This window comes from Arctopsyche grandis, chromosome 2 (genome assembly GCF_051622035.1).
Source record: "Arctopsyche grandis isolate Sample6627 chromosome 2, ASM5162203v2, whole genome shotgun sequence".
NCBI classification, from domain to species: domain Eukaryota; kingdom Metazoa; phylum Arthropoda; class Insecta; order Trichoptera; family Hydropsychidae; genus Arctopsyche; species Arctopsyche grandis.
This window is the reverse complement of record NC_135356.1, coordinates 14,159,796-14,177,455: the sequence shown is the minus strand read 5'-3', so window position 1 is coordinate 14,177,455 and position 17,660 is coordinate 14,159,796. Positions and strand designations below refer to the sequence as shown.

At 32.5% G+C, this 17,660-nt stretch overlaps 3 protein-coding genes across 4 annotated transcripts; 2 read left to right on the top strand and 1 right to left on the bottom strand.

Annotated features, from left to right (window-relative positions):
- The first annotated feature begins 546 nt into the window (after positions 1 to 546).
- LOC143922283 (dnaJ homolog subfamily C member 11-like) lies at positions 547 to 4,151 on the top strand. The gene is made up of 5 exons (XM_077445508.1): positions 547 to 554; positions 2,971 to 3,162; positions 3,252 to 3,385; positions 3,615 to 3,748; positions 3,825 to 4,151. The coding sequence occupies exons 1-5, from the start codon at positions 547 to 549 to the stop codon at positions 3,951 to 3,953; spliced, it is 597 nt and encodes a 198-aa protein (XP_077301634.1). The 3' UTR covers positions 3,954 to 4,151.
- Positions 4,152 to 7,447: 3,296 nt separating this feature from the next.
- On the bottom strand, positions 7,448 to 14,368 carry LOC143922576 (uncharacterized). Of its 2 annotated transcripts, none has more exons than XM_077445880.1 (11): positions 14,164 to 14,353; positions 12,872 to 12,929; positions 11,806 to 11,879; positions 11,522 to 11,688; positions 11,341 to 11,408; positions 9,977 to 10,013; positions 9,783 to 9,886; positions 9,327 to 9,363; positions 8,425 to 8,586; positions 8,215 to 8,346; positions 7,448 to 8,128 (listed from the first exon to the last, which is right to left on the bottom strand). In XM_077445880.1, the coding sequence occupies exons 2-11, from the start codon at positions 12,903 to 12,905 to the stop codon at positions 8,101 to 8,103; spliced, it is 843 nt and encodes a 280-aa protein (XP_077302006.1). In that variant the 5' UTR covers positions 12,906 to 12,929; positions 14,164 to 14,353; the 3' UTR covers positions 7,448 to 8,100. The 2 variants fall into 2 exon arrangements, with proteins under 2 accessions (XP_077302006.1, XP_077302005.1); XM_077445879.1 differs by lacking the exons at positions 9,783 to 9,886; positions 9,977 to 10,013 and adding exons at positions 8,677 to 8,713; positions 9,133 to 9,236 and having other exon boundaries at positions 7,449 to 8,128; positions 14,164 to 14,368.
- Positions 14,253 to 17,660, top strand: LOC143922282 (dnaJ homolog subfamily C member 11-like). Its single transcript, XM_077445507.1, has 5 exons — positions 14,253 to 14,260; positions 16,677 to 16,868; positions 16,958 to 17,091; positions 17,322 to 17,455; positions 17,532 to 17,660. The coding sequence occupies exons 1-5, from the start codon at positions 14,253 to 14,255 to the stop codon at positions 17,658 to 17,660; spliced, it is 597 nt and encodes a 198-aa protein (XP_077301633.1).

The following is a 17,660-nucleotide window of genomic DNA, read 5'->3' as shown; positions in this document are numbered from 1 at the left end:
TTGATTTATTTATTTTTTGTATATTGTAAGGAAAAAAGTAAAAATACACCGCAGGTGAAAAGTGTTTTTAATTTTGAGAATTAAAACAATGTCCGCCCTTTGAATAGATCCTGGATTAAGTTTCATTATATGTACATTCAATGTACCCTATAATGTAATTTTCATGTTTATATGTATGTTAGACTAATATTTAATCTAGGTTGAATTTAGAGAGCCGCCGTGTTTGATAATTTTTCGCTTTCATGGTCGCCATCTTTGCTTTTATTATTATTGTCAAAAAATTTGAAATTTGCAAGCGTCAAAAAATTCGTTGAAACAATTAATATTAATCAGTTCGGTCACAGTGGATCACTGGATACATTTCAAATGGATCACTGGATGCCTCACATTGGATAATAGTCGCAAATTGCAAAAGTCGCACATTGGAAAAAAGTTCATCATGAAAATGCGTAATTACCTAAAATGAGGACTTCCGATTTCTGAATGAAACGACCTGAAGGTACCCAGTCCTGAAGTTCCCAGGCAACCAGACCTGAGGAAGACGAAATGTCTTGGTAATTTCTTCACAGGTTCAGCGAAATTTGAATGCAGCCGCCAACAACGAAAAAGATTTGCTCTGCTAGACGCTACGGCGCGAATTTTTCACTGGCCCAAACACACGTAAGTTTGTACCAGTGATACCAACACGAACATTAAACTTCGGATGTGCACCAACTTAAGACTTTATTTAAGAAATATAAGAAGTTTAAAAAAAAATCGACAGTGAAACGTACATATGTATATACATAAATACATATGTACACGTCCACGTGCTATGAGACCATTTTCGTACGTACATACATTGTATGTACACCGGCTGAGAGCATTTTTGATATCAATTGAGCGCAAATGTAGGGAAACGCACAAAAGACGAAAGTTCTACTTCCGGTTCTCGGATTTTGTTCATTTTTTTTATTACTAAAAATCACTATATACATACATATATTACACATTAAATATCAAGAAGATAAAAATAATTTAAAATGTCAAAATAAAATAAAAAATTATTTAAAAAAAAAAAAATCCTACTTCCTGTTTACGAATTCCGCCAAAACCTTAACAGCTCTAAGTTAGTACATACAAAATATAAATATATGTAAATTAATTAATAGGGAAGACTTTGATGTTGAGCCAATTTTGTGACAGATGCTTTATAGGTTTGTATGGGTTTTTGGTTTAATTTTAGAAACTATTTTATTCGTGTGTTATTTTATTGAGTAATTTCAAATATTAATCAATTTGGTAAGTATAATTTACCGAAGGGTTTGACATGACTGATAAATTTTAGTAATTTAGATATACATAAGATAAATGATTTTGATAATAAATGATGTTGATCTTTTTTCAATTTTTCAATTGCAGTTTCAAAAATTAAATTACGCTAAACGGAATTCTTATTGTTTTATTTTTTTAGGTTGTGGCTATTTGAGATACTATATTTGCAAATTATTGGCTATTTGCAGGTACTATATCTGCGAATTATTGACTATTTGTAGGTGCTATATCTGCGACAGGCGAAAAGTCTTCTGCGCATGCGCGTGAACTGTCACTGTCAGCGTGTTTAATGTTAAATTTTGTTTTAAACCTCTTAAAATTTAGTTCGAACTCGTAAAGTGACGTAGAGTAAAAAATATAATCCAAACTAATTAATATTATTAATTGTTAGAAAATTATTATCATATACAATGTATAAAACCCACATAATAGTACAAGCCGCGAACTAGCTAAATGATATAAATCTATTATAATAACGTGCGAAATTTATTTGCCTCGTGTATAATGAACGATTGATTAAACAAGTCTAGCATACATTAAATGTAAGAAATTATAATTGGATTACGCAAGTTCACGCGCATGCGCAGAAGGCTTTGCGCCTGTCGCAGATATAGTACCTGCAAATAGCCAATAATTCGAAGATGTTATGGGGACTTATCTAGTTGTGAAGGTCTTCTTCACCACCAGTCCGCCATGTGTTATAGACAGGTTCGTCTGTGTTCGGTATTAAATACAGCTATATGTTGGATATGGTATTTATTTGGTAGTAACACGTATACACAATTATGATTAATTGTTGGCAAAAGTATGTCGTTCAGAGGTCTCTGCATGTGGTAGAGTGTCGCTGGCTCGGCATTCGGCTATGTTCGGCTAGTCTCTGGATACGGTAGAGTGTCGCTGGCTCGGCATTCGGCTATGTTCAGCAAGTCGCTGGATACGGCAGTGTGTTGCTGGTTCGTTGTTCGGCTATGTTCGGAAGGTCTCGGGATACGGCAGTGTGTTGCTGGCTCGTTCGGCTGGTTGATCTTCCAAGTCCGCGTAGTGAAGTGGTGGCTGGTCAGGAGCTGGATGTCGACTGGTGTTGTTTGGGTTGTACCTCCTTTTATAGTGTTTCTGGTATCGCCTGACCCATGGTGGTGGTTGTTGATGCGTAAGCGAGGAATGTTCTTTTGTCGAGGGGTAGAATTTTCTGGAATGATTGGCGCCGTTCCGCTCGATGTAGTTTAATGGCGGCGGCGTGTTTCGACCGTTTTGGTTCCGCTCGACTGGTAGGGGCGTTCCGCTTGAGTTTAATATAATGGCTGCAGGTGTGCTTCGACTGGTTTTGTTCCGCTCGAGTGTGAGGGGTGGAACATTCTCGAAGGATTTGGCACCGTTCCGCTTGAGTTTAATATAATGGCTGCAGGTGTGCTTCGACTGGTTTCGTTCCGCTCGAGTGTGAGGGGTGGAACATTCTCGAAGGATTTGGCACCGTTCCGCTTGAGTTTAATATAATGGCTGCAGGTGTGCTTCGACTGGTTTTGGGAATGTATTCTGCGTCGCAGTAACTGTTTTGATGAATGTGACGAGATTCCCACAATATAGTATACCTGCAAATAGCCACAGCCTTTTTTATGGTTTTTATAATTTAATAATAATTTTATTGTTTTCTTTCAGGCTGACGCGCGGCTTTCAGACTTTCATATTTCCCATTCATTTGTGCGACGAAGTGTTACTGGCGCCAGTATTTTACGCTACTGTCGTACCTTTAGTTTCGTGGCTCGCTGTGAAAAAGTTCATCATAGATCCAATAAATCGAGAGAAGGAAAACAGAGAGATACGGAAAAATCGAGAAAATAACAAAGCCAAGTAAATACAATAAAGCCATCACACAAAATCATTTCGATTTGATGTATTGTTTTTTTGTATTCGATTTAACTTTATGTGATTTAACTTAGAATGGAAGAGATGAGACGCGAGGCTATATGGGCTACAAAACTTATGCACGAAATGTACAATCGTGTGCACAATGAAGAAACTAAAAATAAAGGACTCATAATTATTAAAGCGCTCTATGGAAAACTCCCTTCAGGTATGAAAAAATACAAATATATATTACAAACAACTAAAAAAATCTATTGTAAGTATTCGTCAAATTCGCCTGCTATTTTTATTACACATGCACTTGCGTCAGCGATCTGATATATAATTGTATGCGATGTTAAAGCGATTTTTTACAAATGATATTTGCGAATGTGTTTTTTTTTTCAAACTTAAAATACGCCGAGCCAAGTTCTGGTACATAATTTGGGTTTTTCCAGGTGTTACACAACACAACGTGGACAAAGAGGACGATGGCGAAAACGATAGTTTACCTGATGACGTGATAGATGTTACTGTTCCCGTGCAATGTTTGGTGAAGAATTCCAAGCTCGTATTGCAAATTTCGTCTAAGGTTTATAATCGTAATCTCTATTAGTAGCTGCTTATTGGAGGTTTTTTTTTTAATGCTCAACTTTATATCATTTCAGGCTCAATTACCCGGCTTCTATGACACGTGTCTCGGTGAAGACAAACACTTGTCGATAAAATACCATTACATTGATGAAATATATACGTGTACTATCTCAGATGAAGAATCTTTGAATATACCGTCATAAATACGTGCATACTTTTTAGTTCCACCGGAAAGTAAAGCTTTCTATTTGTAATGAAATGTTGAGTAATTTTGAATGTCTGTATATTTGGTTAAGAAAAAATGTTTCGATTGTTGTTTTTTTTTATGGTAGACCAAAGTTGCAATTATATGTAATTTGTTGATTGTATTATTGTTTGAAAACATTGTGTTGCTCTACTTGAACTATTATTGTTGTGAATTGAATTAGCTGTATCGATTTTAAATATATATATATATATATATATATATATATATATATATATATATATATATATATATATATATATATATATATATATACCATTTTTATTAAATGAAATTTTATTGTATTTTAAATTATTAACTGAGCGACTGATTATATGACTGATATTATGTCATTTCGCGCATAAGATGTACATAAAACTTTTATCCAAAATTTTTTATCCTTTTACTAGCATATATGTATGTATGTTTGTATCATATTTGTTGCAAGTGCATTTTTTGGTTCGCCATATACGTATGTATGTATTATACATATGTATATATATATGTAGGATATTAATATAAAAATGATTACAATTATGTATAATGATGTGGCTCATGCCGAACAGTTGGTACACGTATGTATTAATGTTAAGGTTGGTACCCCTGAACCGTGTGCGGTAGCAGTAGTAGTAGTAGGCGTCGCGCCTTGACGCGCCGGTTGCGTACGCGCATCGATTACCGATTGTTCTAAATAAACATAAGATTGAATTGAGATCGTCTTTACTTGTCTCTCTCTCCTGCAATCCTCCCTACTACCCAGCGGACTTCCTATATATATATATATATAAGTATGTTGTAATGCTACTTTATAAAATATTGAATAATTTTCTATCCAAATTTTGGACATGGTTTGTTCCAATCTGTTGCTACTTTTTTAATAATTTATTATAATTTCATTGCATGAAATATTTGAATATATGTAACACAACCATTACAGTAAAACTTCAATTGTCGGTAAATCTTATTTACCAACTTACAAATTACTCTATCTATGTACGTAGTAACAATAGATGAAGTTGTGCGATCTTGCGAAAATTCGAACTCGAGATTTTGACTGATTCAAACTCAGTTTTTATCTTGCGCTACTAATATGTGCGTCTATGAAATAAGTACACTCAATTCTGATTTTACTCTTTTATGATTTTGATATACATATTTGTCCATAAAGAAAAAAGTATCAACTATTTTTTGTGATTTTATGCTTTTTAAGCTATGAACTAATCGACAATTTTTCCATATGTACAAAAGTCTACTGTGTAAAAACAGAATTGGGTGTATACTTTTTACAAAATTAATAGATTGAAGTATTTTATATATACATAGTTCTATGCCCAATCCTTTTGTGGCTATTAAAAATTGAATTGTTATTTTTGTATTAAAAGTTACATTTTTTTATTGAATTGATTGATCTCTTTTTTGTCAAATTCGCTGCGAAAATAATTCACTGAATCAGTTTCAAAAATTCTGGCAGCACACCAAAGAAGGAAAAAATATAAAAAATTATTTTAATTGTAATTATTATCTCCTGTTTTTATTTTTATTATCTTCTATTTATATAGTTTTCCATATGCTATATAGGTTTTCCATTGCCAATGTATATATACAGTGTTCTCTCGATTATCCGGGCTAATGCTGGAGAGTAGAGTTTAGGAACTATCAATTTTTGATATCGTTTTTATTGTTTGATCGACAATATAAACGATATCTGCATCACTCGTGCATTGAGAACCCGCATCATTTGAATTGCGTTCAAACCACTTCTCGATGTTTTCCCGATCAACATTTTCAAAGCATTTTAAATGTTCCATTAATTTGCATATTTCACAGAAATTGATCAAATCGTTATCTCCTCAGCAAGAGCTGTGAGAACATCAGCACTGTAAAGCCGTTTCATTGATGATACGACATCTTGACTTGTAACATTAGGCAGTAAAATTTTAGCCATCATAATTATTGTATTATAGTTTCATTTGAATGAAAAGGAACATAATCTATTAACAATACTGTTATAACCTTTTTACTTTATCTATGTATGTTACGTAGTAACAATAGATGAAGTTTTGTGATCATGCAAAAATTTCAACTCGAGATTTTGACTAATTCGAACTCGCAATCGATCACTGATCACGTTTTTATGATCTAGAAAATATCAGTGGATTTTTTGAACACCGTCCATCCTATCGAACTGAATTTCTTATCGATACGACCTAAATTTTCTTCGAATTTTTAAGTTGACCGAAAATGGTCCTTCCCTTATTAGGTGTCCTGTTTTTTATTAAGTTTTTGAATTTAACTATCTTCCAAATCGCTAATCAAATCAAACTGAAATTTTTTTACATGTACATAATGGAAATTATAAATTTTATACTCCAATATTTTTTCCTAAACTGGAAGTAGTAGTTTAGGAAATAGTTGTTTTTCTGAGACCTTTTGGTTTACTGAACTGAAATTTTATATCTAGAAGTTTAAGCTTAATTAACCAAGTTATGTGTATAAAATTTGGTAGGCATTCGTCAACCGAAAGTTTTTCGATTTTTCTTCTACTATTTTTTTCGACCCCTTAAACATGTGTGCGCTTTGTATCAATGTGATGAAAATAAATAAAAATAGACTAAATTTAATAAACCGGAAGTTGGATTTTTTCCTCTTAGAAAAGTATAAAATATTGTTACCACGATTACTTCCACACCCCTGAACATATCAAGGTGAAAATTAATATTTGTATTTTTTATGTACTAACTTAGAGTTGGTCAGAATTTGGAAACAATATTTCATTATTTTATTTTGACCTTTTAAAGTATTTTTATTTTCTAGATATTTAATGTGTATAATATTTATAGTGATTTTAAGTAATAAATAAATTTTGAACAAAATCTGACAACCGGAAGTAGAACTTTTGTCTTGTATAAGTTTCCCTACATTTAAGCTCAATTTGTATCGAAAATGCTCTCATGATCGATATGTGTGTTTAATTATCGAATTTTGCTTTGTAACCTTATATTCCTCGAATACATAGATAAAGTCATGGGAATTTTACTTTTTTAAAACTCCTTTAGTCTTGAACCCAATCTTCAAAGACCCTGTCTATCCGTGGGTCTTTTTCGGTTATAATAATCAACAGAAAGATTTTTTATTACTAAAAATTTAATTTTATGAGTTCCTGAGCATTTCCACAACACTTAATTGTTATACTCGTACACTCTTTAGATGATTTGTGTCCGACTGAGGACTTTTCTTTCGACGAAGCAAGTGTTATTGTTGATTTTAATAAAAATTTAATTTATTTCAAGCACAGATAATCCGCACGTGGATAATCGAGAGTATACTGTACATATACAAATATTTATTATAAAAACCCTGTGTCGACATTTATACATAGTAAGTTTGAACCACATACATAAAATAAAAACATGAAAAAAGGATTATATGCAGATAAATTAAAAAAAAGTGTTTCCATACAATATTTATTCTCAATCCAATTGGGCCAACTACACACATACATTTACTGTATCATCTCAAATTTCTTTTTCAATTGTAACATAATATAATTTGAAAGCAAAATTAAAACTATATTCGCGCATATATTATTACCACTTAAATTGGCCGCGCGATTTCAACAATAGTATAACATATATAACATTTCTTAAGAATAATTAAAAAAATTCATATATACATATGAAATAAATTTAAAAAACTTGAACCAAAACAGATAAATCCAACAAAAACTGAAAACCAAAACAGAAGCATCACAGTTGAAAATCATTTGTTTACAATTTACATATATAGAGGTATATTTAAAAGTATTTCATTTAATTTTTAGCGCAAACATGAATTACTTTTTACTCAAAGGAGGTAAGTAAAAATGGGGAAATTCCAATTTTCAAAAATAAATTAAACGTAAAACATATCTAATGTTTTGTAAAATATTTCTCGAAACGAAGAAAAATTAACTTATGCCACATAAAAATGCAAAAATCAAAATGCGCGCATTGAAATGAAAAGAATGCCATATTAAAATCATCGCCAGCCATAAATTTGTAATTTACAGAAAAACAATATACTACTAATACATATAACATTCGGATTGTCCTCGATTTCGAATTTGTTTAACTTTCATTTAGTGGGCAGTCCACTCTGAAACAATATGTGATAATTTAAAATTACAAAATACTTATGTACATATGTATATGAGGCTTAGAGATAATCTGCATATATCTTACACATCATGGGCGTTGTCGTAAGGCGCTCCGCACAAAGGGCACTTGTCACTTGGAATACCCATAAGTTCATCCGTTATTGGGGTGGATCCCGAAGCAATGACGGGGCTAATTTCATTTAGTGGGCAGTCCACTCTGAAACAATATGTGATAATTTAAAATTACAAAATACTTATGTATATGAGGTTTAGAGATAATCTGCATATATCTTACACATCATGGGCGTCGTCGTAAGGCGCTCCGCACAAAGGGCACTTGTCACTTGGAATACCCATAAGTTCATCCGTTATTGGGGTGGATCCCGAAGCAATGACGGGGCTAATTACTAGGTCTCGAAGGCTCGCTTCTATATTTTCTGTCATCGATTGAGAGCTTCTGTAAATATAATTGAAAATCGTTTGGTACTTAAAGGTATTTTGGTCTTTTTGTATTTATCATAAAAATATCACTATAATATGTACTTACATCTGCCTGCCATCAATTTTTGGTAGCAATGGTTTTCCTATTCAAAATATAAATATGTGTTAATTTTGAAAGTAGTCTGTTTCAAATTTTAGTTTGCACATTTTTGACATGATATAATATATATATATATATATGTACTAGTTGAACCCGGCATGCGTTGCAATGCCACAATAACGCATGCAATTCCCGTTCCCGTTTTTGAGAGATTTTTTTTAACAGAAACCATCGCAGGTATGCACACAATATCTCATGTAAGTTTTATCGCAATCGGTTGAATGGTATAGATTGATTTTTATATATATTTATGTATGTATATATGTAGGTATTAACATAGCCAATAAAGGGAAACAATACAATATATATACTATCTAAAACCATTAGTGTATATACATATGTACATATCTATAATGTACATACATATGTATATGAATTTAGGGCACTTGTCCCTTGGAATACCCATAAGTTCCTCCGTTATTGGGATGGATCCCGAAGCTGTGACGGGGCTAATTGCTAGGTCTCGAAGGCTCGCTTCTATATTTTCTGTCATCGATTGAGAGCTTCTGTAAATATAATTGAAAATCGTTTGGTACTTAAAGGTATTTTGGTCTTTTTGTATTTATCATAAAAATATCACTATAATATGTACTTACATCTGCCTGCCATCAATTTTTGGTAGCAATGGTTTTCCTATTCAAAATATAAATATGTGTTAATTTTGAAAGTAGTCTGTTTCAAATTTTAGTTTGCACATTTTTGACATGATATAATATATATATATATATATGTACTAGTTGAACCCGGCATGCGTTGCAATGCCACAATAACGCATGCAATTCCCGTTCCCGTTTTTGAGAGATTTTTTTTAACAGAAACCATCGCAGGTATGCACACAATATCTCATGTAAGTTTTATCGCAATCGGTTGAATGGTATAGATTGATTTTTATATATATTTATGTATGTATATATGTAGGTATTAACATAGCCAATAAAGGGAAACAATACAATATATATACTATCTAAAACCATTAGTGTATATACATATGTACATATCTATAATGTACATACATATGTATATGAATTTAGGGCACTTGTCCCTTGGAATACCCATAAGTTCCTCCGTTATTGGGATGGATCCCGAAGCTGTGACGGGGCTAATTGCTAGGTCTCGAAGGCTCGCTTCTATATTTTCTGTCATCGATTGAGAGCTTCTGTAAATATAATTGAAAATCGTTTGGTACTTAAAGGTATTTTGGTCTTTTTGTATTTATCATAAAAATATCACTATAATATGTACTTACATCTGCCTGCCATCGGCTTCCGATATTGATGTTTTACCTATTCAAAATATAAATATGTGTTAATTTTGAAAGTAGTCTGTTTCAAATTTTAGTTTGCACATTTTTGACATGATATAATATATATATATATATATATATATATATATATATATATGTACTAGTTGAACCCGGCATGCGTTGCAATGCCACAATAACGCATGCAATTCCCGTTCCCGTTTTTGAGCGATTTTTTTTAACAGAAACCATCGCAGGTATGCACACAATATCTCATGTAAGTTTTATCGCAATCGGTTGAATGGTATAGATTGATTTTTATATACATATACATATTTATGTATGTATGTATATATATGTACATATGTATGTAGTGTAAATCTATAAATTTACTTTTACATTGCACCAAAGAGATTCGTGAAGTTGTTTTGGACAAAATGTAACTATTGTGGAATAAATTAATGAATCTTTTTAGCATAACTATTGCCGTAAGATAGGATTACTATTCGTCAGTCCCGCAAAGATAAATGTCCCGGATTTAACTATTTACAGCTTTATACTGAGCGTATAAAGCTGAACATTAATATTTGTATTCTTTGTGTACTAACTTGGAGCTGATAAGGTTTTGGTCAACATTTGTAAACCGGAAGTAGTATTTTTTTTTAAAACAATATTTCATTATTATATTTTTATCTTTTAAATTATTTTTATTTTCTTGATATCTTATGTGTATGACGATGATGGTGATTTTAAGTATTAAAAAAATTTCGAACAAAATCTGACAACCAAAAGTAGAATTTTTGTCTTGTGTAATTTTCCCTACATTTGCGCTCATAACCGTATGTGTGTGTGTAAACGTATTTTATTATTATGTTTAATTATCGAATTTTGTTTTGTGACCTTCTTATATTCCTCAAACACATACATAGATAAAGTCATGGGTTAGTCACATCCGAATTTCACATGAAAATAATTCAAATTCAACCATGTCGAATAGAAACTTTGATTTGTTTTTCGATCGCCAACAAACTTTACGTACATACATACATACATACATACAAAGTCTCTTTCGAAATTATATATTAGATATTGCATAGCATGTGGAAATAAAAAGTAAGAAGAGGTTATTAAAAATGGGGGGGGGGCTCAAATTTTAGTTTTTTTTCCGGTGTGCTAAAAATCCTCGGGCCGGTCCTGATGATATGGGACACAAACCCCCTATTTACTGTAATTTAAAATTATGCAACCGCTTAAATAGAACAGCAGTTATTTCATATTAAAACACAAATGAATTAAAAACCAATTGGATTTACACACATGCATATCTAAACAAATGTCTACTACTATTAATATGAAGTTTTTCAACATACTTGCTCTGTGTCGTGGCGGTTTCACAAAGGGTTGGTGTTTAGCCTTATTGATAAGAGGACAATGCGACCTGAAACAAAATGTTATAATTTACAGTTACAGAATGCGTATATTTAGATATTATATGTACATACATATGTACATGTATCAGTTTTAAAGATAATCTATATATGTATATCTTACTCCATGTGCGCTTCTAAGTCGGTTGCATTGCAAATTGAGCATTTATATGCCCGCAAAAAGCGGCACATAACATTGCCTCTCTTTGTCTCCGTCATATGAGAAAGGTAAATCCTTTTAGGTTTTCCTGTTGTGACGCAATATTCACAACTTTTACGTCTCTTGATCACCTAAAATGTATATGGATGAGAGGTTATAAATGCCTTGAAATAGTATCAACTTATTGAAATTTAACCAGTGATCATTTTAAGATTGCTATTAATTTTCTTATAATATAAATATCTCACTTTATTTTTTTTTTCATCGTCTTGCTTGCTGGATGAAGCCTTAGCCGGGTTGGCTGAATACGGAGGTCGTCCCACTAAGAATATAAAGATGTAAGAACAAATTTTTGTTGGAATCTTCTTGATACAATACGAACATAAACACATGCATATGGTGTGTATGTACATTTGTACAAAATTATTGGCAGATATGTATGTATTTATATAATATTTTCAATATCTGGTCCATACTATTTTGACGAGACCAACTTTATCATTTTTTGTATAATATAAAAACAATAAAAATGTTAAAAAATATGTCGTCCAGTCCATTAAAATGAAAATATATAAATTAACTTTTCCATTGCACAAAAAAATAATAATTGGTGTGAACAAAACATAGCTATCGTGCAATGGATGAACGAATCCTTTTTGCATTACTATTACTATGGACATATTATATTATGTATATGTTTTAATATTTTTATATTGCTTATGAAAAACTAATTTGTAGTTTTAAAAATCGCAATAAAAATTCTCATTGTATGTATTATTCTTGTCTCAGTTTTTTTCCATATCTCTGAGCAATTCTGCAACTCCTCACATTTATGGTCGTTTTATTTACATACTTCCGTTCAATTAAGTCAGGACTGGAGTCAGTTCACAATTTACCGACTCCGACTCCAACTTGAACTTGATTTTCGAAATAAAATATTAAATGAATTAAAAAAGTTAGTAAATAGGTATAAATAAAAAGTAAGTACATTGATAGCGTATGTGTATGAATTGTATACATAAAAAAATCAATTTAATAAGAAAAATGAGAAAAATATTTGCAATTCAACGATATTATTTGTAATGTAATTTAAATTCACGATTTTCATAAAGAAATTATTAAATTTCAATTTACTAGTGGATTTACTTAAATAAAATTGGAGACTAGTTACCGCATACTGTAATACGATCAATTAAAAAAAATAATTCAAAGGAGTCGGAGTCAGTTGACTTTTTACGACTCTGACTCTGAACTTGCAAATTTTAAAATCAAATTTCGAATTAATTTTGATTGCAATTCATTAATTTAACTTACCAGCCCTGTTAAAAGGGCGAGGCTTCTCACTCATTATGACTTCTTGATCTATCGTTGTCTGAAATGATAAAAATATATTATATGTTTACAATTTTTCTGAATATATACATATTTACATAAATATATGTAGCGTTTAAGATTTAGTTTAATTACTTCCTTGGTGATTTTTCAACATCCCCGAGTAATATAGTACTATGATTATTGGTCGACCTGATAAAATTAATTGATTTCTTTAAAAAAAGCATTATGAAAAGTCTACTGTTTTTTGTTTTATAAGTTTATTGATTGATCTGAAAATTTAATTCCGAATGTTGTACATATGTTCTAAGGTTTAATTTATTATGAATGTTGAACCTATGTAAGTATAAATTATTGAAAATGTAATAGTATTTGTTTTTGGGTATTATACATATATTCGACTATGTATGTATGTATATATTCGAGTTGATCCAAGTTGTATGTGATGCGAAGATGACAAATATCTGGTTTGGTTTAACTGTGTGATGTCTCTAGTACATTTATATGTGCTCAAATTAATGTTTGCATTTATTTGTATTGCATGAGTTGGTTTTTATGTGAGGCATATTGTATGTATTGTATTGCATAGCAATAAAAATACTTCCCTGGTGTTTTCTGGGCCTTTTTCTATGGGAACAGTGGTGTAGTACTAAATAAAGTGCCGAGGCGCTGAACTTACATATCTCTCCTTTAAATTTTTTCGAATTGGTCAGTATTGATTTTTATTTTTTACAAGGTTTTTTTTGTAACGTTTTGTGCATATAAAAAACATTACATTAGTTAATATGTACAATTTATATGTAGGTGTATTTTCTTTTTGATTTATTTATTTTTTGTATATTGTAAGGAAAAAAGTAAAAATACACCGCAGGTGAAAAGTGTTTTTAATTTTGAGAATTAAAACAATGTCCGCCCTTTGAATAGATCCTGGATTAAGTTTCATTATATGTACATTCAATGTACCCTATAATGTAATTTTCATGTTTATATGTATGTTAGACTAATATTTAATCTAGGTTGAATTTAGAGAGCCGCCGTGTTTGATAATTTTTCGCTTTCATGGTCGCCATCTTTGCTTTTATTATTATTGTCAAAAAATTTGAAATTTGCAAGCGTCAAAAAATTCGTTGAAACAATTAATATTAATCAGTTCGGTCACAGTGGATCACTGGATACATTTCAAATGGATCACTGGATGCCTCACATTGGATAATAGTCGCAAATTGCAAAAGTCGCACATTGGAAAAAAGTTCATCATGAAAATGCGTAATTACCTAAAATGAGGACTTCCGATTTCTGAATGAAACGACCTGAAGGTACCCAGTCCTGAAGTTCCCAGGCAACCAGACCTGAGGAAGACGAAATGTCTTGGTAATTTCTTCACAGGTTCAGCGAAATTTGAATGCAGCCGCCAACAACGAAAAAGATTTGCTCTGCTAGACGCTACGGCGCGAATTTTTCACTGGCCCAAACACACGTAAGTTTGTACCAGTGATACCAACACGAACATTAAACTTCGGATGTGCACCAACTTAAGACTTTATTTAAGAAATATAAGAAGTTTAAAAAAAAATCGACAGTGAAACGTACATATGTATATACATAAATACATATGTACACGTCCACGTGCTATGAGACCATTTTCGTACGTACATACATTGTATGTACACCGGCTGAGAGCATTTTTGATATCAATTGAGCGCAAATGTAGGGAAACGCACAAAAGACGAAAGTTCTACTTCCGGTTCTCGGATTTTGTTCATTTTTTTTATTACTAAAAATCACTATATACATACATATATTACACATTAAATATCAAGAAGATAAAAATAATTTAAAATGTCAAAATAAAATAAAAAATTATTTAAAAAAAAAAAAATCCTACTTCCTGTTTACGAATTCCGCCAAAACCTTAACAGCTCTAAGTTAGTACATACAAAATATAAATATATGTAAATTAATTAATAGGGAAGACTTTGATGTTGAGCCAATTTTGTGACAGATGCTTTATAGGTTTGTATGGGTTTTTGGTTTAATTTTAGAAACTATTTTATTCGTGTGTTATTTTATTGAGTAATTTCAAATATTAATCAATTTGGTAAGTATAATTTACCGAAGGGTTTGACATGACTGATAAATTTTAGTAATTTAGATATACATAAGATAAATGATTTTGATAATAAATGATGTTGATCTTTTTTCAATTTTTCAATTGCAGTTTCAAAAATTAAATTACGCTAAACGGAATTCTTATTGTTTTATTTTTTTAGGTTGTGGCTATTTGAGATACTATATTTGCAAATTATTGGCTATTTGCAGGTACTATATCTGCGAATTATTGACTATTTGTAGGTGCTATATCTGCGACAGGCGAAAAGTCTTCTGCGCATGCGCGTGAACTGTCACTGTCAGCGTGTTTAATGTTAAATTTTGTTTTAAACCTCTTAAAATTTAGTTCGAACTCGTAAAGTGACGTAGAGTAAAAAATATAATCCAAACTAATTAATATTATTAATTGTTAGAAAATTATTATCATATACAATGTATAAAACCCACATAATAGTACAAGCCGCGAACTAGCTAAATGATATAAATCTATTATAATAACGTGCGAAATTTATTTGCCTCGTGTATAATGAACGATTGATTAAACAAGTCTAGCATACATTAAATGTAAGAAATTATAATTGGATTACGCAAGTTCACGCGCATGCGCAGAAGGCTTTGCGCCTGTCGCAGATATAGTACCTGCAAATAGCCAATAATTCGAAGATGTTATGGGGACTTATCTAGTTGTGAAGGTCTTCTTCACCACCAGTCCGCCATGTGTTATAGACAGGTTCGTCTGTGTTCGGTATTAAATACAGCTATATGTTGGATATGGTATTTATTTGGTAGTAACACGTATACACAATTATGATTAATTGTTGGCAAAAGTATGTCGTTCAGAGGTCTCTGCATGTGGTAGAGTGTCGCTGGCTCGGCATTCGGCTATGTTCGGCTAGTCTCTGGATACGGTAGAGTGTCGCTGGCTCGGCATTCGGCTATGTTCAGCAAGTCGCTGGATACGGCAGTGTGTTGCTGGTTCGTTGTTCGGCTATGTTCGGAAGGTCTCGGGATACGGCAGTGTGTTGCTGGCTCGTTCGGCTGGTTGATCTTCCAAGTCCGCGTAGTGAAGTGGTGGCTGGTCAGGAGCTGGATGTCGACTGGTGTTGTTTGGGTTGTACCTCCTTTTATAGTGTTTCTGGTATCGCCTGACCCATGGTGGTGGTTGTTGATGCGTAAGCGAGGAATGTTCTTTTGTCGAGGGGTAGAATTTTCTGGAATGATTGGCGCCGTTCCGCTCGATGTAGTTTAATGGCGGCGGCGTGTTTCGACCGTTTTGGTTCCGCTCGACTGGTAGGGGCGTTCCGCTTGAGTTTAATATAATGGCTGCAGGTGTGCTTCGACTGGTTTTGTTCCGCTCGAGTGTGAGGGGTGGAACATTCTCGAAGGATTTGGCACCGTTCCGCTTGAGTTTAATATAATGGCTGCAGGTGTGCTTCGACTGGTTTCGTTCCGCTCGAGTGTGAGGGGTGGAACATTCTCGAAGGATTTGGCACCGTTCCGCTTGAGTTTAATATAATGGCTGCAGGTGTGCTTCGACTGGTTTTGGGAATGTATTCTGCGTCGCAGTAACTGTTTTGATGAATGTGACGAGATTCCCACAATATAGTATACCTGCAAATAGCCACAGCCTTTTTTATGGTTTTTATAATTTAATAATAATTTTATTGTTTTCTTTCAGGCTGACGCGCGGCTTTCAGACTTTCATATTTCCCATTCATTTGTGCGACGAAGTGTTACTGGCGCCAGTATTTTACGCTACTGTCGTACCTTTAGTTTCGTGGCTCGCTGTGAAAAAGTTCATCATAGATCCAATAAATCGAGAGAAGGAAAACAGAGAGATACGGAAAAATCGAGAAAATAACAAAGCCAAGTAAATACAATAAAGCCATCACACAAAATCATTTCGATTTGATGTATTGTTTTTTTGTATTCGATTTAACTTTATGTGATTTAACTTAGAATGGAAGAGATGAGACGCGAGGCTATATGGGCTACAAAACTTATGCACGAAATGTACAATCGTGTGCACAATGAAGAAACTAAAAATAAAGGACTCATAATTATTAAAGCGCTCTATGGAAAACTCCCTTCAGGTATGAAAAAATACAAATATATATTACAAACAACTAAAAAAATCTATTGTAAGTATTCGTCAAATTCGCCTGCTATTTTTATTACACATGCACTTGCGTCAGCGATCTGATATATAATTGTATGCGATGTTAAAGCGATTTTTTACAAATGATATTTGCGAATGTGTTTTTTTTTTTCAAACTTAAAATACGCCGAGCCAAGTTCTGGTACATAATTTGGGTTTTTCCAGGTGTTACACAACACAACGTGGACAAAGAGGACGATGGCGAAAACGATAGTTTACCTGATGACGTGATAGATGTTACTGTTCCCGTGCAATGTTTGGTGAAGAATTCCAAGCTCGTATTGCAAATTTCGTCTAAGGTTTATAATCGTAATCTCTATTAGTAGCTGCTTATTGGAGGTTTTTTTTTTAATGCTCAACTTTATATCATTTCAGGCTCAATTACCCGGCTTCTATGACACGTGTCTCGGTGAAGACAAACACTTGTCGATAAAATACCATTACATTGATGAAATATATACGTGTACTATCTCAGATGAAGAATCTTTGAATATACCGTCATAA